The sequence below is a fragment of the Panthera pardus genome, unplaced genomic scaffold, assembly GCF_024362965.1.
Source record: "Panthera pardus isolate Hobbes unplaced genomic scaffold, ASM2436296v1 HiC_scaffold_6, whole genome shotgun sequence".
Taxonomy (NCBI): Eukaryota; Metazoa; Chordata; class Mammalia; order Carnivora; family Felidae; genus Panthera; species Panthera pardus.
The window spans coordinates 76,820,351-76,847,024 of record NW_026526991.1 but is presented as its reverse complement, the minus strand read 5'-3'; the positions used below and the strand labels follow the sequence as shown (position 1 = coordinate 76,847,024).

The 26,674-nt window shown below is 39.1% G+C and overlaps 1 protein-coding gene across 10 annotated transcripts in view; it reads left to right on the top strand.

Moving 5' to 3' along the window:
• The window catches only part of FGD4 (FYVE, RhoGEF and PH domain containing 4), a 245,328-nt gene that overhangs the window by 93,699 nt on the left and 124,955 nt on the right, over positions 1-26,674 (top strand). For 2 of the 10 annotated variants that reach the window (XM_019452412.2, XM_019452413.2), the window contains exon 1: positions 701-913. The exons of 6 other annotated variants lie outside the window; for them this stretch is intronic. Coding sequence is in view for 2 of the 4 variants with exons in the window: in XM_053895521.1 (XP_053751496.1) it covers positions 2,243-2,348 (106 nt within the window). In the remaining 2 variants the exon portion in view is untranslated. Of the gene's footprint in view, positions 1-700; positions 914-2,242; positions 2,349-23,527; positions 23,723-26,674 lie in introns of those variants that run through there. 2 more of the 10 variants (XM_053895521.1, XM_019452408.2) reach the window with 2 other exon arrangements.

Sequence of the window (26,674 nt, the reverse complement as noted above, 5' to 3'; positions counted from 1 at the left end):
CGGAAAGCTCTTTTCCTGCTGAATCAGCATTTAACTTTTGTGGCTGCAGAAACAAACCTGTAGAGAGTACATAATGAAGAGATTTCCATCCCATAACTTGGTAAGGCTCTAATGGAAAATTTAAATTCAACAGCCATGCCTCCAACCTGAAATCCACAAATATAGTAAAAATGAATGTATACAAATTTTTAAAAAATGATTACATGCACATTTGTAAAACAACTGGTTTTGAAAACTTATTTTCAAACTAAGGTAGTTTTACAGATTTTAAAAGTCCTATTTGTTTAAAAAATCTAAATACAAAACCAGTTTTACTTCTCACATGGATTGCAAATCAGAAAATGATTTGCTGCCACAGCATAGATTTCTAGAATGCTTTATCTTGAATTTTCAGGTTAAGTTTCAAGTGTTATTTTCTATTTGTCAAGTTAAGCCTCTTGTGACCTTTCTCCCTGAATGAGCAGTGGACACTATCTGAAATGTTAGGACTTTGAATCACCAGGAGTAGATTCTCGGAAAAGCTTTTAATTGGCCTGCATCGCCTTGTTTAAATAGCCAAACACCTGCTAGGCAAGCCCTTGCGCATGTGAGTGGCTATATGTTGCTTCCTTTAGGATTTGCAAGGCTGGAGCACAAAGACAGTGATTGTTACCCAATAAGCTGTAGTCACACACTTCTACCAATCGCCTTAGGAGGGCTGGTTACCATGGAATCCACCATCTGTTCACTCCCCACTGGAATGTGATTATCCTTGCTGGGCTGGGAACTGGGAAGCGTGTGCTGTGTGAAATTATCTGCAATGGACTGGGTTAATGGGAAGCTAGATTTGGCTCGCTGGAAGAACAAATGAAGGGAGTTTTACTTAAACCATTTGTGACTTCTAATCAAGAGGAAAAAATTCAGCTTTTATAAGGTAAGTAAGCCTAGTACTGTGTATCCAGTTTGTACTACGTTTGGTGTGGGGCAGTATCTCCATGTGGTCCAAGGAAAGGGAGCTGTAAGCTCTTCTGGAACAAATCTCCAGCGTGTTCTGTTGTATTGAATTTAAGCAGCTCAATTATGCCTACACAATATCCGGTCGGTGGGAAAATGAATTATTTTTTTAATCAGTTAAAATTTTTTGTGCCTGTGAAATTATGTTATGACCCCTGAAAGTGGCAAAGAGACAATCATTTTTAGCGGTTTCTAAGAGTGAATTACACCGATGTTCTTTTTGAAATACGCCCATGGCTACAACGTGTTCTATGCCTGTTCGTCAAATGAGAAAATGTCTCAGGTCAGGGGCGTTTGTAGGTTATGATTTAATTAATAATTATTCTAACCTACATGACCGCCCTACCATTACTAGCTCATGTTTTGAAATGCGATGTTGATGCAGTTTTATTTTGCAATGCTTTTACACAAGTTTCAAGGGCCTGACCATGTGGAAACAATGTGACAGTGCTTTAACGGCAGGCATGCAGGCACTGTGATAAGGGCAGGGGCAAAGCTCGGAGATCGGTTTCTTTTTCAAGGGCTTCCTTTGTTTTTCTGGTTCAACATCCCCTTAAAATGTGTGGTGCATATTGTAAGCAGTCGAAGGAGATTTTGGTGCTAACAAATGGATGACTGACATTTTTCTGTGTGGCTATAAGAGGTTGGTAGCTCAAACAAGGGAGTTCTCTGTCCTTTGTAAAGCAGCATTGTATCCCCTTCCCCAAAACAGTGCCCTAAAATATAAAAGTGAGAAACAAAAAGAGTGCTGTCTGTACTCTAGATACTCCTTTTGTGTTTTTCTGTCATTTAAACCATAGCACCAGGGCTCTGCGAGTCTGGCTAGGTCTGCCATTTTTATTTGATATAGGAAGGGTTGCAAAGAAAAGCTTTTTGCTTATGCAGCATGAGTCCTTTTAATTGCACTGTTTTGCTGTCATCTTAGATATTCATGTCAGTGGGTCACTGGCTGCCCAGAGAGCTAGGAAAGGTCATTGCTATTAGACCGAATCTTGTTTGGTTTTCTTTTTTAAATGATAGTATAAAATTAGATAACCTTGTGTTGGTCAAGGACTCCTGGTCTTACTTCAAGAACAGGATTTTAGGCCTGACTGCTAGTTATGGGTTCTTGGTATTAAGTGTCGTTGACTTTAAAATTCTTACATTCTTTTGCATTTACTGATCTATATACAGTATTATTGTTTTTACTATGAAAAATTAAATGAGATACATACTAGCTCTAAAAAGCATCTTTTTCAATAATTAACAGATGCCTGTCTGCCTGAAATTTTCGTTAGGAGCACGTGCAAGAAATTTTAAGCTAATCTTGTATTATTGGGGTGAAATTTTCACCCATAAAAACACCTACAAGCAATGTAAGTTGGGGGGGGATGAAATAATATAAAAGTGTCTGTTTTTAGGGTATTCGTGTTGTTTTAGTTACTTTACCTTAAAAACCTAGAAGAGGCTTTGAGTAAATGAGTGTGAAGGGTTTGAACCTCCATGTGCCTGGGGTGTGGTTACCTCAACCGGTGCGATGGGCTGGATAAATCTGTGCACTTCTCAAGTTCTCTAGTGTTTGTGAACGTCTTCACCATTTTTATTGTTACTGAGTTAAAGTTCTAAGACCGGTTTTCTTTAAGTGGGGATTCATGTCAGCGTTTTATGGGTGTTGGCAGGCACTTGGGTCATTTATTTTCACTTATAAGCATATGTGTTACTATCACCCCTTACTGGGTTTTTTGAGTAATAATTAATAAAGCCACGAGTGTGTTCAAATGTGTTGAAAATTCTCTTCTGCCAGCCACTGACAAGAAACTTAGGGCTGCACTTTCTAAATTACTGAAGAGGGGCTGGTGGCTGGGACACTCCCAGAGAACTTGGAGATTCCTACCAGCACACCCGAAGGGCAGGGGTGCATGACCCCAGATCGCGAGGTCGCTCACAGGGCGGTGGTGTTTGGACCTGCTGTTTCTTATCACCGGGGCTGAGGTGTTTGCTTCCATTCATAAATGGTGTCCACAGTCTTGTGGTAATGAGTTCAGACTGTACTCCCTTCTTGGGTCTGCTGCCAAGCCTTGCCTTCTGGTTCTCACCGTCCTTGCCTGAGGGTGGGAAGAGGTGTGAGGTTTCCCTGATTTCTGCGCTACCTTCCAACTTTTCAAACTCTGATGGTGTGATGCTTTTCAGTCCTTCAGTATAGCTTAAGGTTTCACTAAATGGCAAGTTTATAAGATTTGTTAGCCCCCATTTGCAGTTACTTCTTATAAAAGTATTAAATGGATGACGAATCGGAAACTCTGAATAAAGTGCTTGTTCTGATTCAAACCCATAACGGTCTGAATAGACAGCAAATCAACTCACTTCTGGTTCAGGGGCAGGCACGTCTTTCTGCTGCTTCCATAATATATGCTGGGATGCTGCCTGACTTCACCTCTATTTGGACAGGTAGACTACAGAGCTAATAAATAGCACTTAGATGCTTACATTTTTTCCTCCTTTATTTTATTGCCACATTCTTTCTAACTTCTCAACTGAGTCTCTTTGCTTTTGAAGTACAGGTTTAGAATCCATTCTTTGAAGTGAATTCTTTTGGGCCGTTTTGGCGCATTTGGGCCTTGAGCTGCCTCAGCTGATGGAACACTAGGGATTTGAAGTGGAAGAGAAACTGCAGAGGCTGTCATTACTGATGCTGTGTTCACATGTTTTCAGTGTTGAAGCTGTTTGCAGGTTACATGACATTTAAAAATAGATGTACTGAAGTTTTTCCTCTTTTATCCTCTCCAACACTCCCATACTGTCATGGTCTTAAGAAATGCATAGAATGAATTGATTTTATGCACCAGTAAAATTTTGTATTTGTGTTAGATATAGAACTACAGGATGGGAAGCCTCGAAAGTGGGTATGTGAATGATGTAAGGTCACCCAAAAGCCACGGCTCAAAAGTGGTTGCATTTGGCAGGATTTTTCTCTGAGTGTGCCATAGTTTTGATTATCAGCTGCTCTGCTTCTGAGATGCTTCCTCTTCTGTGCTTGTAACAGCTTCTGTGCTTCTGTAGAGTAAAAAGGCAAACTTTGTATGAATTGGGAATGAATGGGTCTATGGAGGCAGCAGCCCATCCTTGGAATGGTTTTGTGTGACCACTTCAGATCTGGGAATGGCTTTGATGGAGCTGTGTTGAGGGTGTCTAGCAATACCTTACTCTTAGAAAAGTTCCATATTTTACAAATAACCCCCACTCTGAGGCTAATTGTTCTTTTGTAACAAATGTGTTCAGTTACTGACTTCCCTTCTAAGGAGTTGTTTTCTTTCCTTCCTTCCTTTGCTTCCTCCTTCTCTGTTTAAATCCTGTGTTTTTATTTATTTATTCATTCATTCATTCATACCAATTTTCTGGTCCTGTGTTCAGATTAATAAAGTCATGAGACAAGGTGTATTTCCATAAGGCAAACAGATGGAATATATTGGATTTTTTTGATCCCTAGTATATATTGCTAGATGTGTATTTGCACATACTTTCACATAATTTTCACATCTTGCCACCTATTTTGAGGATCTGTCATGATCATCTTGTTTTACAGCTCTCATTTTATAGAGAAGAATCTGAGGCCCATAAACATTAAGCCACATATCCAGGGTCACAAAACTCGGTTGCAGAAACAGCTAATGTTGAGCGTTACATGTTGAATGCAAAGATACAGGGTAAAATCAGCTGACTTCCTACATTGTTAGCCTTATGAGGAGCAGAACATTGGGGTGTCACCCTAACATCTCACAGGTGCAATTTTCAGTATGCCCAGAGGAAGAGCAGCTTTGAAAGATGATTCCTTAGTAACCAAGGTCATAAGAAACAGATACAGCTTTTTGAGAACTTTAGGCATTTAAATGAGAACTGTAACTTCCAAGCCAACTAGATGTTTGTGTTTTTTAGTTTGCATGTTCGCTTCCTCACATCCGTATCTGTAGCAGAAGGAAAGTAAGGATCGGAATGTTGCTTAGTGATTGTGGAGCCCAGAGCAGGTGGGGAAAGACAGCCTGAATGACAAATATAGTTCCACTCGAGGGCACACTTGTCGTCTGGATAGTATATTTCTGATGTGAGCTAATGCATCCTCTTTGAACATTGCTGGAGCCATAGAACCTGGGATTACTTACCTGGTCTTCCTTTCCTCAGCTTCCCACCACCCCAACCACTTGCTTCCCCTTGCCCAGAACCATCCTGCTGCCTATTGATTCTTTCTTTCTTTGTGTTACTGTCATCATTTTTAACTTTGCATTCAGTTATCAAACATTTATTGAGCACTTACTCTCTGCTAGGCAGTATTGCAAGTGTGGAGGATAGGGCACAGAACACAAAGGGCAAGGACTTTAGTGGAAAATAGTAGAGGGGGAGATAGATAATAAATGAACAATGTTAATTTCAACTAGTGACGAGAATGTGAAGACAAAACCTTGATGTGTTGAGGGATTTTAGTGCAGCAAACTTCAGATTGGTTTATCAGGAAATGTTTATCTGGGGAGGTCTCATGAAGCTGAGACACAAATGATAAGAAGCCAGCCAGCATGGGGCGCCTGGGTGACTCAGTCATTTAAATGTCCGACTTCCGCTTGGGTCATGATCTCAGGGTTCGTGAGTTCGAGCCTCACTTCGGGCTCTGTGCTGATAGCTCAGAGCCTGGAGCCTGCCTGGGATTCTGTGTCTCCCTCTCTCTCTCTCTCTGCCTCTCGCCCACTCATGCTCTGTCTGTCTGTCTCTCTCAAGAATAAACATTTAAAAAAAATTTTTTTTTTAAATCCAGAACAATTCAGTGGAGTGGGGGTGTGTTATCCCCACTTCATTCAGGAGAAAATTGAGGAAAGCCTATCAGGATCATATCATGGTCATGTAGTGCTCCAAAAGCACACTGCATGTTGTCTTTTCCAAAGTCAGAGTTTACTTTGTTAGCATGGGAAGGCATTCAGTACAGTGGTTTAGAGCACAAGCAGCCTAGATTTTCTGCCATCTCTCATACTGGCTATGTGGAAGTTTCTAGGCAAGTTACTTAACTTCTTGAAACCCCTTCCCCCATTAGTTAGAACTTAGGGAATTATCATGAATATTAAAGGAGGTAATATTGAAAACCCCATTTAGTGCTAAAGATGATGGTGATAGTTGTGATATTCTCTAAGAGGCATTGGTAATAATCCCATCAATGTTGAAATATTTGCTTCTGTTTAGCAGTGAAAGCCCAGGAGTACTTCTCTCTATAGAGTACATTTCTCTTTGATCTCTCCCATCATTCTCACCCCTCACATATATTCATTCATTCATCTCTCACATTCATTTATTCAACAAACACTTTTGTTGTTTAAGAAAGGCTTTACTGAGTGATGCCTGGGTGGTCAGTCAGTTGAGCGTCTGACTTTGGCTCAGGTCATGATCTCACGGTTTGTGGGTTCAAGTTCTGCATTAGGCTCTGTGCTGACAGCTCAGAGCCTGGAGCCTGCTTCGGATTCTATGTCTCCCTCTCTCTCTCTGCCCTCCTCCACTTGCACTCTGTCTGTGTCTCTGTCTCTCAAAATTAAACATTTACAGAAATTAAAAAAATAAAAAAGACTTTATTGAGGTACAATTGACATAGAGCTGTACATATATACAACTTGAGGTTTGGAGATAAGTATACAGTTGTGAAATCGTTGCCACAATCTGTGCCATAAACATACCCATTACCTCCAAAAGAACGCTTTTTGCGTGCTTATTTGGCCTTGCTAGATTCTGGATGAAGAACTTGATTAGACATGGTCTGTGCTCACAGGTGCTCAGTCAATAATCTGTTAACCAATCTATTGCATTCATTGTGGTTGGTGATGGAGGAGGTATACCAGGGACAGAGGAGCAGATAATTGACCATGCAGGTGGAGTGGGCTGGGAATTCTGGTCTGAGGCAGCAAAAGCAGGGAGGCAGATAGGCCTAGAAAGCTGAGTGCAGAATGTGAGCTGAGGTAGGGTTGGGATTTGAGAGTGGAGGTCTTGGCTTGCGTAGAAGTTTTTACTCTATCCTGTAAAGAATGAAGAACTTTGAATAGTTTTAGATATTCTGAGAGTAGATCTTCAGTTTTGTAGTCTAGAAATATAACTGACAGTTTAAGTGATGGAAACACTGGAAGGAATAATATCCAAGACAGCCTAAATTGTTCTTTTGCATCTTTATCTTCATCATCTTCTTCATCCGAGGTGGGCAGAATTTTTCTCCTCCTATCATCGTCATCACAATATAGTTGTCACATCTTACTCTTGATATTTAGACACTAAAATCAGCACAGAGTAAAACTTGCACAGAGCAAAAAAAAAAAAAAAAAAAAAAAAAGTCCTTGAGAATTTGCTTAGGAAGGCATTGCTTTGGAGATCAACTCTTTCATTGAGTTTAACCTAGTGTGTGTTTTGTTTGTTCCCAGGTTTGGAAGAGATTGCTACTGCTTTGCTCTGGGTAGGAGATGAAATAATTACTTTGCTTGCATTTGAGGGCCATTCTGCATGAAATATGAGGGCTCAGCAGGTTCGTGATCTCTATCTCACACCTACGACAGGGCACATGAGCATTGGGATCAAATTGCTCAAACAACTTAAGCTATGGAACCTGTGTTTGTGCTGCTTCTACATAGCTGTTTTCTATGTCTGCAAAGCACATTAGTTCAAGCAAGTTTAAATGCATTTACAGTACAATTACTGTTACTGCATTGTTCCAACTTTTAGTGCTTTTCTGTGTGTGTCAAACAATGCAAAGTGTATTCATCATCTCATTTAATCTTTTTTTTTCTTTTTTAAGTTTATTTATTTTGAGAGAGGGAGAACACAAGCGGGGGAAGGGCAGAGAGAGAGAATCCCAAGCAGGCTCCATGTGTCAGCTCAAATCCTGATACAGGGCTTGAACCCATGAACTGTAAGGTCTTGACTTGAGGCAAAATCAAGAGTTGGACACTTAACCAACTGAACCATCCAGGTGCCCCATCATTTCATTTAATCTTTAGCACACAGTTGAGATAAATGGAATTTATCCCCGTTGAACAAATAAAACTTGTTATGAGATAAATACTATTTTCAAGTTTGCTAATAATTAAATGATAAACTGGGGTTAAAACCCCAATCCATTTTGGCTTCAATCCTATATTCGTAGCTTTTATGCTCAGTTTTCTTTGACTAGAAAATTTAACCTAAGCAAAAACAAAAACAAAACAACCTAGGAGACTTAAATACTGCAATAGCTGAGGAGGTAGAGAAATAAGATTCCAAAGAGATGGAGAGAGAATTACTAAGTTTTACTATCTTTAAGAAGCCCATAGGTAGTGAGTAATTGTCAAAGAACATGAACAGACATTTCCAAAAGAAAGAAACACAAATAACTAGTACATGAAAAGAAAGTTTTATATAACTGGCAATCAAAGAAATACACAAAATAAATATTCCTTTATTGCACTGGCAAAAATTTCCTGAATGGTTGTATTTTGGATTGGCACCCTTATTTATTTCAGATGACAGTGTCACTTCAGATGAAAGTGTAAATTGATAAAACTTTTTGGAAAATAATTTGATAATATGCATTATCTTAGGGAACATTTTGTTACAAAGGATAGAAGAATCCCACTCTAACTTAAAAAAGGGTTGTATAGAAACAAGGCACAGTACACTTATCCAGGCCTCAGAGGAGCCTGGAGCCAACATACTTACACTTTATCTCCCTCAGATGACCTCTTCTGCATCTCTGGATGGCGGAAAGCAGGGCCACCCCAAGTCTCGATTATACCACTTTCTAGGCCCAGTGCCCAGCAGAAACAAAGTCCCAACTACTGATGCCTTGGAGAGAGACTCTGATGGTAAATTCTGGGTTGGCACTTACCCATGGTCCCATCAGATGTGGTTGTGGAACACAGAGGTCATTTGACTTATCAACCTATTCAGAATGTCCTGTGAAGCAGAAACTCTGAAACGGGAGTAAAGCAAGCGAGAACACACCTGGTACGTGTATCATTAGTGCTAAAAATATTCGTATTCTTTGATCCCACAGTCCCAGTTTTAGAAATCTACCAGTAGTTAAGTTACCTAGTGATTCTGTGAATGATTTATCACATCACGTCAGGTGCTCCTGTGGAATGGAGAGAAATGGGAAACTACAGGTATGTTCCACAACAGGGAAATGGCTACATGAATTATGACCTAGTCATGAGATTGTATGTTGTACAAATATTAAAAGCCTGTTTTCAAAAAAATGTAGAACAGTGCTCACAATGAAACACAGTATGCATACATGTTGTATATGCTGTGCTGAGTTGCGTTTTATATAATACATAGAAAAAAATACTAAAGAATTAACCCCAAACACAGACTTGTTTGTTGCTATTAGATTTTAGAATCACTTTTGTTTTACTTACAACTTGTCTGTAGATTTTAATTTTTAATTTTTTTTTTTAAGATTTTATTTTTAAGTAATCTGTACACCCATTGTGGAACCTGAAATCAAGAGTTGCACGCTCTACCAACTGAGCCAGCCAGGCACCTCTTGTCTGTAGATTTTAAATAATTAACAATGGCCTTATAATTAAAAATAAACTAATATAAAATTACTCAAATTATAATCTGGTAGAGAAGATAAACCTGTCCTAAGTAAAATAATAGTAGCTAACATAACTATTATTTTGTGTTTGGATGGTACAATAAAAACTTAAGGATGGATGTCCTAATAATTTGACTTTTTATGAGTGGAATAGTGTATTTAAGAGCCATTTTCTTATCAATGGTGGTATTCAAATAGTAATCAGAAATGTAGAGAAGATTTGTCTGTTGTGTAGTAAGAATTAGATGACATCTAAAGTCCTTTCCAACCCCAGTGTTCTGTTAGAGAAACAGGTTTATTTTGGAGTGATTGTTTTAAAAAAAAGTTCATAATGTTAGGGGAAGATACACAAGGCAAGTAGCTTTTGTGAAAGAGATGTGAAATTCTTCTATAGGAGATGTCACAGTGTGGGATTAATAAGGAGGCAGTGAATTTGAGTCAGATCTTGAAGGATGTGATAGGGATCAGATAATGTGTTGGAAGTAATCTGAAGGTCTGCTAATGATTGATTCTAAGGCAGTTTGGACTTGGCCATTTATGGATAAGGGATAGTAACCAAATTGACTCGGTGAATGGTAGAGGCATTTTCCTTGTTCATCTTCTAGTGAGATGAGTGAAGTGGTGCAAAACTTAAATTGAACAAGAGAACAAAGTCAAGCCAGTCTGCTTGTTTGGGGGTTTAACTATGTTCTGGAAAGAAAACTTCAGGATGATTGACCTTGATGTTTATGTTTTGGTAGTTATGTTAAATTATGGCAATAATACATTAACAGCTACACTATAAATTCAACCTGCTTGCTTAACTGTCAAACATTAAATTTTTTTAAAAATTTTTTTAACGTTTATTTTTGAGAGACAGAGCATGAGCAGGGAAGGGGCAGAGAGAGAGAGAGAGAGAGAGAGAGACAGAATCTGAGGCAGGCTCCAGGTTCTGAGCTGTCAGCACAGAGCCCACTGCGGGGCTTGAACTCACAACTGTGAGATCATGACCTGAGCCAAAGTTGGATGCTTAACCGACTGAGCCACCCGGGTGCCCCGACATTAAAATTTTTTGAAACGACACACAACTACTCAGGAAACGAGGACCTTCAATTCTACTGGTGTGTGTATGTGTGTGTAGTCGTCTTTTTGCCAAAGGTAATAATGAAGATATGTTCTTTCTGTTCATTAGAAAAAGGTGTAGCTCCCAGGCATCTGGGTTGGTCAGTTGGTTGAGCATCTGACTTCAGCTCAGGTCATGATCTCACAGTTTCTGAGTTCGAGCCCCATATCTGGCTCACTGCTGTCAGCACAGAGCCCCCTTCCGTTCTCTGTCCCCCTCTCTCTGCCCCTCCCCTGCTCACACACTCTTTCAAAAATGAATAAATATTAAAAAAAAAAAAAAAGGAAAGGTGTAGCTCCCTTAAAGAGTAAGCTGATCTCAGGGTTGGCAGTGTAGCATTTTCTATAAAGCTAGTTTTCCCTCCTTTTTTAAAAAAATTAATTTATTTTTAGAGAGAATGAGAGAGAGAAAACATGAACAGGGAAGGGGCAGAGAGAGAGAGGGGGACAGAGAATCTCAACCCGACTCCATGCTGACTGCACAAACCCTGTCTCAGGAACCATGAGATTATGACATGAGCCAAAATCAAGATTCGGACACTTAACTGACTGAGCCACCCAGGCGCCCCTTGTTTTCCCTCTTTAAAAAATTGGAAGAGGCACCTGGGTGGCTCAGTTGGTTAAACAGCTGACTCATGGTTTGGACTCAGGTCATGAAATCAGGTTCATGAGTTTGAGCCTCATGTTGAGCCCCACATCGGGCTCAGCACTGACAGTGCGGAGCCTGCTTGGGATTCTCTCTCTCTCCCTCTCTCTCTGCCCTTCCCCTGCTCACGCTCTCTCTCAAAATAAATAAATAAAACTTTTAAAGAATTGAAATAGGTATAAAATTATTGCTGTAAAATGATCACTAGTATATCTGTTCCTTAATTTATTTTTCTTCTTTCTGATTATTGTATACATTGAGTCTCTTCTGTGATGATTGACAACTTCTAGGCCAATTCTGATGAGCACAGTCTCAACTCATGGTCATGGCCACTTTGAGGGCTCTATGGAATGGAGTGTTTATGACTTTGAGCTCATTTAGCTTCAGACTTAAGGTGTCTGATGGTGCTACATTTGGCACTCCTTTTCCAAATTAGTATTCCCATTCCCTGTTTGAGTTTGTCATTGCCTTTTCATCATAGAAAATTGTCAAGGAAGTAGTGTCTTTCCTCAGAAGAACCAGGTCTGTATCTGGAGTACTAGCCACTAGCTAATTCAATAGTTTGACTACCTGAAATGCAGTAGCTTTGAAAAAGGCTGTTTTAATATCTATATTTATGCAAAAATGTCTAAAATTTACCCAACCATGAAGTTTGTTATATATTTCAGCAATAAAATACTGAAGCAGTGTGAGTATTGAGGCAAGAAATGGCTATACATTGTACAGGCTTTGTTTTAAACAGAAAAAAAATACTTTTAGTGTTACTTGTGCTCCTTTAAGACACCACTCAACTACCAGTCTTCCAGTAAACTTTTCTTTCCAGCTGCATTTCTCTCCTCTGGGCTCCTGAAGCACCTTGTCGTTAGATCTGTCAGCACCATATTTTGCAATTGACTGTTATCTTGCTTCTCTACCCAACTGACTGATTTCCTGAGGCCAGGAATTATTTTACTCATTTTAATCCCCAGCTTTTCGCTCAGCACAGAACCCATGCTTACACTTCGATTGTTGAACTGAGCTAAAACTAATGAAAAAAAATGTTAGGTAAAGGAATTTACCCAAGTGACCAGTGACAGTTGTGTGTTGCCATTTCATTGACTGGAAGATAAGGAGAGGTCTTCCCTCATAGGATTAGAATAGTCACTACGTCACCTGGCTCTCATGTCTCTACTCCTGGAAAGAGCCCTACCCCAACAAAGAGAACTAAGCAAATCCTCCTCAAATCTCAGATGGTTCTGGATGCATTCATGTCTGTCCCTGGCTAAACTGGGTGCTGCTGGAGGTCATGGATTTTGTTGATCAAATTTATGCTCACAGGTGCTTAAAGCCCAGGATACTGAAAGTGTTAAATAGAGCATCCAATGGAAGAGATGAGGAGAAGAATCAGTCTTACCCAGAAGTCTTCGAAGTGTTGGAAGAATCACTGGTCTCCTTTCTGCCCATGGAATTTTAGGCATGGCTGGTTAAAAAAGACCGGGATTACATTAAGTTATATAATTGTGATGATTACATATGTTAGATAATGTAATGGAATTCTGGTAATACTGGGTGACAAATCATCATAAGCATCATATTTGTAGATTATGTAATGACACAGTACTTAAACAAGTTTGCAGACTAAAGCCCTTTATATCCTTTTCTTTTACAAAAAAAAAAACAAAACACAAATGTTCCCCATTTGCTAATCCTCCATGTGAAGAGAAGTGTCTGTACATATTTAGCAGGTTCTTACCTAGCAGATATATTTGAAAAACTAAGCACAACCTGTCCTTCTGAGGTAAGGGTAACATTTGAATGAGTGAGAAAGTAACTGCAATCAGCAAAGGGAAAAAGTACGTGATGGACAGAGCATTTTTGGAGGGACTCTTTGGAAATATTTCCATTATTGTGTCCTCAGCAAGATAGATATTAGTGCGTCTTTTATTTATTTTATTTACTTAAAAAAACTATTTCTGGTGTGCGTGGGTGGCTCAGTTGGTTAAGTATCCAACTCTTGGTTTTGGCTCAGGTCATGATCTCACGATTGTGGGATCGAGCCCTGTGTCGGGCTGTTTGGCATTCTCTTTCTCTCTCCCGCTGCCCTTCTGCCCTGGTCACGTTCTATCTCTGTCCCTCTCTAAAATAAAAATAAAAAATAACTATTTCTGCATACCAATTCAGACTTAAATACAAGATCCTTTTTGCCTTATTTTAAAATCTTTGAGATAGTTATAGTAGGGTTTAGACCAAATTAAAAACAAAAAACAAAAAAACAGTAACACTTTCCAAGACATCAAGGCAGATAGAAATATACTAGAAGAATTTCAAGGAAAACTTTTGCATAATTGGTAGATGGATTTAAAAATGTATATCATGATTTAGTAAGTGCAGCTAATGATGTAGTTCTTCCTTTTAAAATAATGAATTTTTCTCAGCTAGAAATAACCATTAAAACCACATATGGAAGTACACTGACTTAGATCTGCTCTTTCAAATGGCTATACCATGAACTATTTAACCAAGATTTTAAAAAACAAAGCAGATTGAATCACACTGATCCCTCAAAAATAGTATTTTGTCTGTACCTCACACCATATTAAGTTCTATTTTAGTATTTCACAGTATGTATTTTAGTGCAACAATACTTGTATTTAATGCATTTAACTTATGCATATATACATGCATCCATGCATCCATACATACTTGGAGGTGTAATGCCCAGTTTTCATACTGAGAGGGATGTGCCATCAAAAAGTTTGGAGATCATTGTTCTAGCAAGCCCTCCTTGACCTTCCTACACCTGTTGCAGTAACAGGGCCCCCAGCCAAACTTGTCAGTCACCATTTTACTTGTCTGCTCTCTCTTTGACTCCTTGGAAGGGATTATTAATTGAGATTGTATTAAGTGTTTGATACTGTGTGCAGAGGACCTATAGAAATGAATGGGACAGTCATGGCCCTTGCTTTCCAGAGGCTTTGAGAATAGTAGGGAAGACAAATGCTAAACAAGGAGGACATTGCATGAACTTTCATTTAATTACGGTTGTAAATAAGTGTTCAAAGGAAACCTGCAGGGGGAAGTGAGACCTGACCATATGAAAGACCTTGAGGTCATAGGAACTGAAAAGAATAGTGCAGTTGAAAGAAAATGAGATTCCACTGAAAGTGATCATCAGGACTTTCTAAAAAATTCCCAAGTACTTAGCAGTGTGCCATGTATACTGTATGGAGTCCCACGTAGGGGCTTAATAATTCCTTGTGAATGAATGGATAAAACAATTTCAGAACAAACCTCAAATCAGTGGCTCAAAGTTTTATTTGATCCACACAATGTTTTTGAGCTTTGACATTTAAAAACAATAATTCTCCAATTTGCCACAAGTAAATAATTCATACTGTTGTAGACTGGTATCCTTACCCATTTGTGTTATGTGCCCAGATGCTAAATACATTAGTCTTTGTTACCCTGTGTAGAAGATAAAGATTATGCCATACCCCATAGACAGTGAACTGTTTACTAATATGAGATTATTTGAGTTTTAGTGATTAATGTACAAACTAAGTGTTATGTCTTAAAGACTTATATGGATATTTTATCCTTAGTATAATACTGAAAATCTGTTTCAGCATTATTGGTAAAATTCACAATATATAGATTGCTAGGTTAATGATTTTAAAATTTCAAGCAAGTACATTTATAATTTATCATGTACCCATTCATCAGTTTAAGGCCCATATGATGGAAATTGGCTGTTTTTTTTTTAAGTTCTCTTTTTATCCTTGATCTTATTTCCTACCACAAACATAATAACTTAGAAAAAGTTATCTGAAAGCTTACTAAAATTTGGAATGACTAATATCCTATTTTTCTTTCTTTGGAGTTTTCTTTATTTCTGTAATATATCCCTGTGATTGCATCAAAAAGGAAACTGCATGTTTAAGTGTGTCATTATCTGTGGGATAAAAGGGAAGAAATAAGTAGAATGGCTGATTTGTAGACGGGATGGTGATGGTTATATTTAGGTTATCTTTTCTTTCCATATTCTGAGTTTGTCCTGTAAGAATATTTGGGCCAACACAAAAGACTAGGCAGCTGCTGTTACACCATCACGCTATGCATAAGGGTCTTGAAGAAAGGAAGACAAGTAATTAAAGGAAATCTGGATGAGGCAGCGAGGCAGCTGATGAAAAAGAGAGAGAAACAAAAGCCCTCCCTCTTTTCTCCCAAGTTAGTAGCAAGTAACTGGCTGTACTTTACCCTTTATCTGACCTGCCAAGGGCAAAGCCTAAGTTTTATTTTCTTAAAGCCTCAGAGGAGCCTTTTCTGGAAGCTGCATGACTATTTCAAAGTTGGAAAAAATAATAGTTAGGTTCCTGTGGAAATTTATGAAAAGAAAACATTTTTTTTTTTACTTCCTTCTCAAAACCGGTGATTGATAGAGGGAACATGGTTTGGGAACATATTTTGAAAGCAACGTGGCAAGGAATGAGGCTAGAAAGGTAAGCAGGGGACAGAGCCTTAAGGCATTATGTGGAGTTTGGATTCGTTCTGAGGGCAGTAAGCAGCCATTGAGGATATCAGCTGGGAAGTGATGAACAGTCCTGCCCGCCGCAGTGAAGTTTGCAAATCTGCCACATGTCTCCTCACTATGCAGCCTGAAATAAGGTGCTTTCCCTCCTTTGCTGCCTAATAAGATCTCATTTACCCTTCAAGGTTAAGTTCAGTCTTCCCTTCTCCAGTGTAAGGGGTAGCTTACAGGTATATGGGAATGAGAGCATGAAGCTGAGAGACAGGTTGGTACTGGAAAAGGTGTTTTATAATCTTCTGCATAGGGGAGGAGCTGTAGCCTTCAAGTGGGTCAGTTGTCCCGAATAGATACTCAAGAAAGTAGAATGCAGAGGCACAGTCAGGCAGTGGAGAGTCTATGAAAGGGACTTCATAAGCATCAACAAAGAGATTGGCCAAAGCAGAAATAGGCTGGCTGAGGTTGGGTGTCATAAATTCATGGTGGAAAATGTCCTAGTCGCAATAATTTTTTATTGTCATAAAATATACATAAAACTTACCATTTTGCTGTTTTTAAGTGTACAGTTCTGTGGCATTAATACATTCACGTTGTTCTACCACTGTCTCCACTTAAGCCATTTCTAGAACTTTTTCATCTTCCCTAACAGAAATTCTATATCCTTTAAAATAGTTGTGGTGGTATTTTGTTCACACCAAATGGCAGCCTCCGAACCAGAGCCCTACAGGTGGACAGTGTTGTGGTGTGTACAGGTGAAGGACAAGAAACTGCTAGAGAAAGCATTTGTAAAGAGTGACTCTGTGAGGTGGGTGAGGCAGGGGGACTGTGATGGGGAGGGAGGAGGAGAGAAGAGAAATGGACATGTATCGTGTGTCCAGCATCATAGTAAGTGCTGTGTGTATATTCTTTAATGAAGCTATTAGGACAGCTAAGAATAGGTTCATTCAAGAGTTTAGAGTAGGAACAGGAGGAATCCAGGTGGTGACAGGATGATGATTGTGGAATTTGAAATCTCAGAATTAACTTCTTGCTGAAGTGAATGTGATTTCCTAAAGGAAACACATACATAGCTCTTCCAGTGTAGGGTCGTTACCTGGCATTGTTCAAGTGGAATCCAGAGAAGTTGTGCAAGAATAATAATGGTCATAATTAAAGAAGAAGCACTGTATTTATCCATTAACTTTGTTGCTCCTTTGAATTTAGATCATATCAGTTACCTGGGATTAGTACAAAGGCTGAATTAGATAAAAAGCATGCCAGATGTGAAGGTGGACTATAATGAGTGGGGGGAAATGCTACAAGAGAGACACATCACCAACTTCAAGTGTGTGTACTGCTGAATCGTGTGTGTGAACATGTAAAGTGAGTGTTGTGACACAGGAAACACATACCAAGAAAATCAGACAGGTTATAACTTGAGATATGCAGATCAATTCCATAACTTAGGTTAGAAAAGAGTGTTTTTATTCTCTAGGATTGTGTATTTTTTATTAGAGAATTATTAATGTCGGATGACATTGCAGACATATTGCAGATTTCTCTCCTATATATCTAAAGTATACAAGCTGTCCCTATCCACACACCATAAGAAAGATGTATAGCTCTCGCTGGGCAGCCAGAGTGGAAGAGGAACAGAATTGAATTAGAAGCCAGAATGGGCAGCAGTGTAACCAAGGCTTATATTATCTATCATCCATCCAGAAACTCTGGTTTGAGGGGTCCTTAGTACTGTGTGGTTGGGACTCTAACTGAACGTCTAACTACAGAATTAACATAAAACATTTCTATTAAATATTTTTTAAAAGAATAACAATTCAGGGATAATAGTCTTGCTTTGAAGATCTGTATAAAAATAATTTGGTACAAAAATATTTAAGCAACAAACAGCATTTACCTGGAATGTATTCAAGAATTTTTAGGACTTCATTAAGGCTCACAGACGTGCAGAATGGAAATTAGGCATCAGTTGGTTGACTTTTTAAATTAAAGTGTGTGGGGGCGCCTGGGTGGCGCAGTCGGTTAAGCGTCGGACTTCAGCCAGGTCACGATCTCGCGGTCCGTGAGTTCGAGCCCCGCGTCAGGCTCTGGGCTGATGGCTCGGAGCCTGGACCCTATTTCCGATTCTGTGTCTCCCTCTCTCTCTGCCCCTCCCCCGTTCATGCTCTGTCTCTCTCTGTCCCAAAAATAAATAAAAAACGTTGAAAAAAAAAATTAAAAAAAAAAAAAATAAATAAATTAAAGTGTGTGTTTTTTTAGGTCAATGAGGTAATCACTTTAGTATCAAATTGTTACTTGATTTTATTAGATTGTTATTAGAAAACTAAAGAGTGCAAAATGGGTTAAGATTCAGGTTAGTTTTGGGGCGCCTGGGTGGCTCAGTCGGTTAAGCGTCCGACTTCAGCTCAGGTCACGATCTCACGGTCTGTGAGTCCGTGAGTTCGAGCCCCGCGTCGGGCTCTGGGCTGACAGCTCAGAGCCTGGAGCCTGCTTCCGATTCTGTGTCTCCCTCTCTCTCTGACCCTCCCCCATTCATGCTCTGTCTCTCTCTATCTCAAAAATAAATAAACGTTGAAAAAAAAAAAATTTAAAAAGATTCAGGTTAGTTTTATTCTGTGAAAATGGAGGTTGCCTCTCAGTTAAATAACATTGGAGAGTGAGGATTTTGCTCCTTAGTTGATAACTGAAAGTCATAAATACTTCCGTTTTCTTACTCCTTGTTGTATCTGAACAAAGTGAAATACTAGCATTCACTTGTTATAACTGTCTTGTTATTTATTGCCAAAACGTGTTTATTGCCAAAACGTAGTAAATAATTATTAAAGTCACTTTTGGCATTAGTCCACAGACGTTTTCAAGTATACGACAGATGGTGTGCCAGGTAGCTTTAAAAACAAATGCTAGGTCAGACAACTTAATCCACCACCTTTTTAAAAAACATTGCAGATTAATAAATTTTAGTTGAGAAAGCACAAGCCGTGTGGTAACATTTTTGTCTTAGATCACTTCCATTAGAAATGGTAAGCTATAGAAAGTTGTAGAGATAGCCTTTAACACAAAAAGTAAATGAAGTTCAACAAATGGTTATGAAATACAGTATTATGTGAATGTCTGACAGACCTTTCTAAGTCCTTCTTCAACAATTTGTGAAGAATAACCTCTCTGTAAGGAGGAGAAGCATAGGAGCAGAATGCCGGCCCGTGAAGTCTTCCGTGCATAAGGCATTTGGTGAATAACTGTGAGTTGTTTAACATTGATTTTAGGTATTTTCGGGGCTATGATATATATGACAAATAATCTTATTAAATTACCTATTTCCTAAACATTTATTTGAAAGTTCCCTTTAAATGTATTATCATAAACTTCAATTTTCCCAGAGGGACTCTATGTGGGAAACTAATTAGGTCACTTCTGAGTTTAAGATTTTTAAAAATCAGGGGCGCCTAGGTGGCCCAGTCAGTTAAGCGTCCAAGTCTTGATTTCAGCTTAGGTCATGATCTCACACTGGGACCTGAGATCGAGCCTTAAATCTCTCTCTACCTCTCCCTCTGCCCCTCCCTGACTTGTGCAGGCTCTCACTTTCTCATTCTCTCTTGCTCTGTCTCAAAAAATAAGAAATAAAAGGGAAAAAAAGATTTTTAAATGAATAAAATGAACCAGTGATGATCTCTACTACTGATGAGAAAGGCAATGAATGTACCAAAATGATTTGGTTTTGAGTTTACACTAAGACTATGCATTTCATACCCTTTTGCTTTCTTAAAGAATATATTGCTTTATTTGCTCCTTAATTTTTAAAACTAAGGGATAATTTGTGCACAACATAATTAACCCTCCTTAGGGTATAATTATGAGTTTTGACAAATGCATACAGTTATGTAACCAGCACTGCAATGAAGATCTAGAACAGTCCTATCTCCAAATATTCCATCATGCCCTTTTGTAATCAGCCAGTTTGTTCCCATACTACCTGCTGCTTCAGACTTACTCTGTCCCTGTAGGCTTGCCTTTTCCAGAATGTCATAAGGAATCATATATATGTAGCCTCTAAGTTAGCTTCTTTCTTTTTGTTTTTGTTTAAATTCTAGTTAGTTCACATATAGTGTAATATTGGTTTCAGGAGTAAAATTTAGTGATTCGGCACTTATATAACACCCAGTGCTCATCACAAATGCCTTCCTTAGTCTCCATCACCCACTTAGCCCATCCCTCACCCACCTCCCCTTGAGCAACCCTCAGTTTGCTCTCTATGTTAATAGTCTCTTATGGTTTGCCTCCCTCTCTCTTTTTTCCCCTTCCTTCCCCTGTTTTGTTTCTTAAATTCCACATATGATGAAATCCTATGTTACTTGTCTTTCTCTGACTGACTTATTTTGCTTAGCATAATACGTTCTAGCTTCATCCACATCATTGCAGATGGCAAGATTTCATTCCTTTTGATGGCTGGGTAATTTTCCAGTGTGTGTGTGTGTGTGTGTGTGTGTGTGTGTGTGTGTGTACGCATATACATACATACACACCACATCTTCTGTATCCATTCATCAGTTGATGGACGTTGGGCTCTTTCTATAATTTGCCTATTGTTGATAATGCTGCTGTAAACATCAGAGGTACTCCTTGAAGGTACCCCTTTGAATCAGTATTTTTGTATCCTTTGAGTAAATACCTACTAGTGCAATTGCTACATCGTGGTGCTAGTTCTATTTTTATATTTGGCTTCTTTCTAAGGCACATGCATCCTTAGTTCATTCCTTCTTATCGCTGAATGTTAGACCATTGCATGGATTTATCGCAGTTTGTTTATCCATTCACTAATTGAAGGATGATTGGGTGTTTCCAGCTTTTGGTGACTATGAGTAAAGCCCCTGTAAACATTCATGTGCAGGTTTTTGTGTGAATGTAAGTATTCATTTCACTTGGGCAAGTACCTAGGAGTGTGATTGCTGGGTCACATGGAAGTGCATGTTTAACTTTGTAAGAAACTGCCCTGGCTATTATTAGGGAGCTTAGAATTTAGTTACAAGTTTGTGGTAGATGCTTGTTGGGATGAGAACTGGGTGTTATATGTAAGTGATGGATCACTAAATTCTACACCTGAAGCCAATTTTACCATTTATGTTAACTAGAATTTAAAACAAAAATGTGAAGTAAAAAAAAATAAATAAAATTTCTTCTGGATTAAAAAGAAAACAAGTTTACGGTTTGATGCTGAATATAATTGCAGATTACCCGCTTGTGGCCAGTGAGAGTCAATAGTAGTAGTTATACTTTATTATCACTTGAGTTTACACTAAGTTATACTTTATTATCACTTACTAGCTACAAATCATGTTTCTATAAAAATTCAAAAGTGGATTCCATTATATCTTAATTTATTGTACAAAAGTGAATTTAACTTCTTAAAGGTTGTTGTTTTACTAGTGTTATTGGCCAAGTTTTTTAACCTCTTGAACCTAGTTTTCTCTTCTACAAAATGGCAATTACTATTTCCTCCCTGACCTGAATTATTCCTCTGTAGTGATAACTCATTTTTGCCTTACAGTGAGGATTTAATGACGTGCTGCATGGAAGGTGCTCAGCAGCCCCTGGCACAAAAGTAAATGTTAAGTATAAAAAAAAAAAAGAAAGAAAAGGTATTTATTTGTTTGACAACCAAACCTGAATTTATAATTTAAACATTGCTATCAAAGCTCAGAAAGCACATCAACTGGAGCATTTTTATGACAGGGAAACATTCTGTTTTTTACATTACTGAAATTTGCCAAGTCTAAGTGGTCTTGGAATCCAATATAGACCGTTTTCCTGCCACTGTGAAATTCAAACACATGGGTGGAGTTTGCAAAGGAACTAAAAGACAATTCCAATTTCTTCTTTCTTGGACTCCTTTTCTTAATGTTTCAAATTATCCCTTCTTTTTAGATGAGTTTTAAAACCTATTCATGGCCTAATATGTAAGTAGATTTCTTTTATTCAGAATTACTAAGTTGATAACCACTCCCTTCCCGGTGAGCAGGTGGAAGTTATTGTTCCACAGCCCCTCAGACCTCATCCTGGGTATTGCCCTCCTGCCATTGACATCAAGCAGTTCTAAGCAGATGCAAGTGAGCCAGGGCTTTAGGCCCTCAGTGAATGAGGCAAGACTCCAAACAGGCAAATTCTTGCCCTAGTACTTCTCCTAGGGTGGTCCTTGAAGTGCAGTGCCAGATCAGTAGCGTTCCTGTCACTTGGGAGCTTGTTAAAAATGTAAATTCTGGGGTCCACCACAGACTGAATTCAGTTGCGGAGATGGGACTAGACAATCTGTGTTTTATTATTTTTTTTAATGGTTATTTTTTTATTGAGAGAGAGCATGAGCACAAGAGGGGCGGGGGGGGGGGGCGGTGCGGAGAGTGGATAGAGGATCTGAAGCAGTCTCTGTGCTAACAGCAGAGAGCCTAACATGGGGCTTAAACTCACAAACCATGAGATCATGGCCTGAGCTGAAGGTGGATGCTTAACTATCTGAGCCACCCAGGCGCCCCAGGCAACTTTTTTTTTTTTTTAACTTTTTTAATGTTTATTTATTTTTGAGAGAGAGACAGAGACACAGTGTAAGCGGGAGGGGCAGAGAGAGACACATACATACAGAATCTGAAGTAGGTTCCGGGCTCTGGGCTGTCAGCACAGAGCCCAACATGGGGCTCAAACTCACCAACCGTGAGATCATGACCTGAGCCAAAGTCATATGTTCAACCGACTGAGCCACCAGGTTCCCCCAGCAATGTGTGTTTTAAAATGCCATCCAAGCGGCGCCTGGGTGGCTCAGTGGGTTAAGCGTCCGACTTCAGTTCAGGTCATGATCTCACGGTCTGTCAGTTGGAGCCCTGTGTCAGGCTCTGTGCTGACAGCTCAGAGCCTGGAGCCTGCTTTGGATTCTGTGTACCCCCCTTTCTCTGCCCCTCCCTGACTCATGCTCCATCTCGCTCTCTCAAAAAATAAATAAATGTTAAAAATTTTTTTAAATGCCATCCAAGTGATTTGATGCAACTGGACTGTGACACTGATTGCCTATGGACACAATGAGGAGGAGATTGGAGAGGTTATTTCTAACCATGAGAGGGATGTCTGTATAGCCTGTTACTTCATTGTGATCTTATAAATATTTTAATTGACATTTTCTAATATTTCAGGATATGAGGAATTTTTCGAGTACTTGTTGAATGATACAAACATAAAAAGATATAGAAAAGTGAGTAATAAATATTATACCAATTGTACAGTGTTCTAAATAACAAAACTTGGTTTCCTTAGGAAATCTATGAGTAGTATTTATTCACCAAGCTCCATGACCTGTCGTAAAATGGAACGTCAAAGTGGCAAAATAGCATTTTTGATCATCCAAAATGACATTTTAACGTCTTAAGCCTGTGAAGCCAGAGTCTGTAACCTCTTCCGTCCAGGGCATGGACCCAGTTAAAGTGGAAACAAACTGTTTTCACACTGGCGTTTTGAGAGCATTACTAACAGTTAAGGAATTAGGCAGTTTATAAACGATCCTATTCCCAAATGCATTTCTAGTTCACTTGAAGCTTCCATGTGCCTCTGTTGTTGTTTATTTTACCGTAATAAATAGACGTCTCTGTATCACCAGATACTTGGTCTCATGAAAACCCTGCAGCAGCCCTTCCTCTGGGGGTGTGGCATATTATGCATGAGGTTGTCTTTGACAAGTAAGGTCTGAGAATGCCCTGAGGTACACAGGGCACTGGTGCGGGCTCCTGGCTGCTCTGTGTGATTTCCAGTCTAGCAGAGGTTTTAAAGCCAGGAGTGAGATGTTATCCCATGATCTCTGAAAGAGTAAAGACAGATATTTTCTTATCAAACCAAAGTAAACTAATTATCAATATATGTGAAGTCACGTCCACTGATCAAGGTAAGTGGTTTCATTTTCTGCTGTATCTTTCTTATGTTTTGTTTTGTTTTGTTTTTTAATAGTGTGGTCAGTTGGTAACACAGCATGCCAAGGGACTTATAAGTGGCAGAGAGTTTGGTTTTGTTTTCATGTTAAGAATAGGGTTCACGGTATTTTTCAACTTTCACATTAAATATGTAGTATCTTCAGGGTTTTTGGCTCTTTCAGGAGGCGTCTCTGGGCTAGCAAAGTACATATTGGTTTAAGTTCTATTTCTCTGACTCATTCTTAGTAACATTAGGACAGTTTAAAAATTCAGTCAGTAAGGAGAAGAATGCAGAGAAAGAAAGCAAGAATTTTCTTTCCTTTTTTTTTTTTTTTTTTCCCTTCAGTTTCTAGTGTGAACAAAGCTAAGGAATGTTTACTACTAATCCTTTTCTAGTGCTACTGCATGGAGCACTCTTCTGTTCAAACAAACCCCACCATCCCAGCCTTCTTGTTTTAGTAAAGTTCAGAGGAATGTTATGTGTTTTACATTAGATAACATTGCAGAGATAGGCATAGATCTGGACTTTTTTTTTAAATTGTTACTGGTATTAAGCTACTGTTTCCTTCCTCTAGTATTCTAGAGAGCATATAAATGAGAAATGGACTTTGAAAGAGGAATGAAATTCTACTGTGTGGTAGAAATATAACCATGTGACAGGAAATTTATGCTAAAAATATTTTTTAAGGCTGAAATGGGTTCATTTTGTGTAGCTCTTTTCCCATTGTTTCTGCATGGGTATTAACCCTCCCGAAGAATGCCTACATTGCTAAACAGGGTGAGCTGCACCTTACGACAGGCAGTCTTCACAATTACCAAGGTTCTCTTTTTTTTTTCTGACGTCACTCTTTCCTCTTTTGGCCTCAGTGGAGCTTGCACGGAGTGTAGAAGCGCGAGGGAAGGGTTGGTCCTAGCACTGCTGCAGGCAAGCTGAGGCTCCCTCCTGGAGCCCCACAACCTTGGCTGGCTCTGCTCCCAGGTTCTAGTAGTTGCTAGAGATTGAGGAGCCCAGTCCTTGCCTGCTCCTGCTTCCTCCCTCATGTAGGTGGAAGGCTTGATTCCTTTGTGAGGGTTCTACTATTCTTGCGTAAGTAAGCTCAAGGTTTGTATGATCTCACCATGGTTTCCCATCATACTCTAAATATGAAAAATTGTTTCAAACTGACAAAAGGGAAGTATTTTTCTTTCTCCATTAGTGAAGTTCTCTCTCTCCTTGAAATAGCTGCTCTCTCTTTTCATTCCGTCTTCAGTTAGGGTTGATTGGAGGGAATTAATATTCCTTCCTGGAAGGCAGCTCTCAGATGGAGAGAAAACTACTAGAATTTTCTGTTCTAATGGACACCTCCCTGTAGTGAGTGGCTGCTACCATAGTGTGCGCTTTACAAGTTCCTTTTAAGGTTTTTAAACTGAAAAGACAGTAATAGAGCACTTCCTGCCCATACCAGTGGTTTACTTTTATTGCCAGTAAGTTGTCTAAGAAAACATTTCACATACACATAGTTACATGTTATTTGTAAAAGTTTTATCTTCGTTTAATGACTTGAAGAGATTTTCCTTTTTAAAACGTGTACCTCTAGACAGACTCTCACATGGAAATTGAAAAGTGAAAATAGCGTGATCAATGACTCAATAGTAAGTATTGTTTAATCTTTGCAGGGATAATAATATGGTCTTCATTTCATTTTCATCCAAAATAATGTAACTTACATTGTAATCCAAGAGTGAGATTTAAATTTGGCCGCCTCTCCGTAGATGCTAGAACACCATTCATTCAAAAAATAACAAAGCCTTTTTTTAGGTGTCTGGTCCCTACCTCCTTTCTGATCTATCCTCTGATAATCATATTCACTCTCTGTGTTCTTTCTTGCTTATAAAATAGGGAGCTAATTTTTACTGGTCTGAAATATATTTTGAAAGGTTTTCTCCCTGATTTAAATATATTTTCTGACTTGTCCACTACCACAGTACCTGTTAAGCCCTGTTTAGATCAGGTCCTTCTATGATTTTTTCCGCTCTGCTAATTGACCAGGGTTCTGTAGTTGGTTGGTCCTATTTTGAAGCAGCAGAGGGAAAATGCCTATGAGGAGAAACATAGTGTTGGCCATGGAGGTTGGTTGTTCTACATGGTAGTTATTAAGACCTGTCCTGGAGAAAACCACTCGTTCTCCCCTTAGAGAATGAATATAGACAAGATTTTTTTTTTTAATAATTAAAAAAAAAAACCACTAAGTCATTGTGGCCTTCTCCATATCATTGTATATCATCTGTTACTTCTTAGACTCAGGCCAAAAACCTTGCTCTTCTTTAAATTTTTTTTTAATGTTTATTTTTGGAGAGAGAAAGAGAACATAGCAGGGGAGGGGCACGGAGAGAGGGAAACACAGAATCCGAAGCAGGCTCCAGGCTCCGAGCTGTCAGCACAGAGCCCAACGCGGGGCTTGAACTCATGAATGGAGAGATCATGACGTGAGCCAAAGTCGGACACGTAACTGACTAAGCCACCCAGGCACCCCCAAAAACATTAGCCTTTGTTCAGTCTTTTTCTCTTCCATCTAATCTGTCAACAAATCCTGTTTCAAGAGACTTCAAACTGACCATGTCTTAATATGTCCACTGCTGCTACCCTGCTTCAAGCCACACTCAAGTTTTCTTTGGATTATTCCAATAGGTTCCTACCTGCCCTTGACTACTTAGAGTTTGTTCTGCACCCAGCAGGCTGAATGCTTCTTTAAAAATGGAAAACAGATCATGGTCTCTCCTCTGCTCACAACCCTTCAGTGGATTCCCAATTCTGTCAGGGACGATATACAAGGTCCTGCCTCTCCTGACCCTAGCTTCTACCCTGTTAACTCTGACCTCGATGCTAAACGTGTTCCCTGCTCATTCTTATTTATCCATGTTGTCTTTCTGATTTCTCCCTGAACACT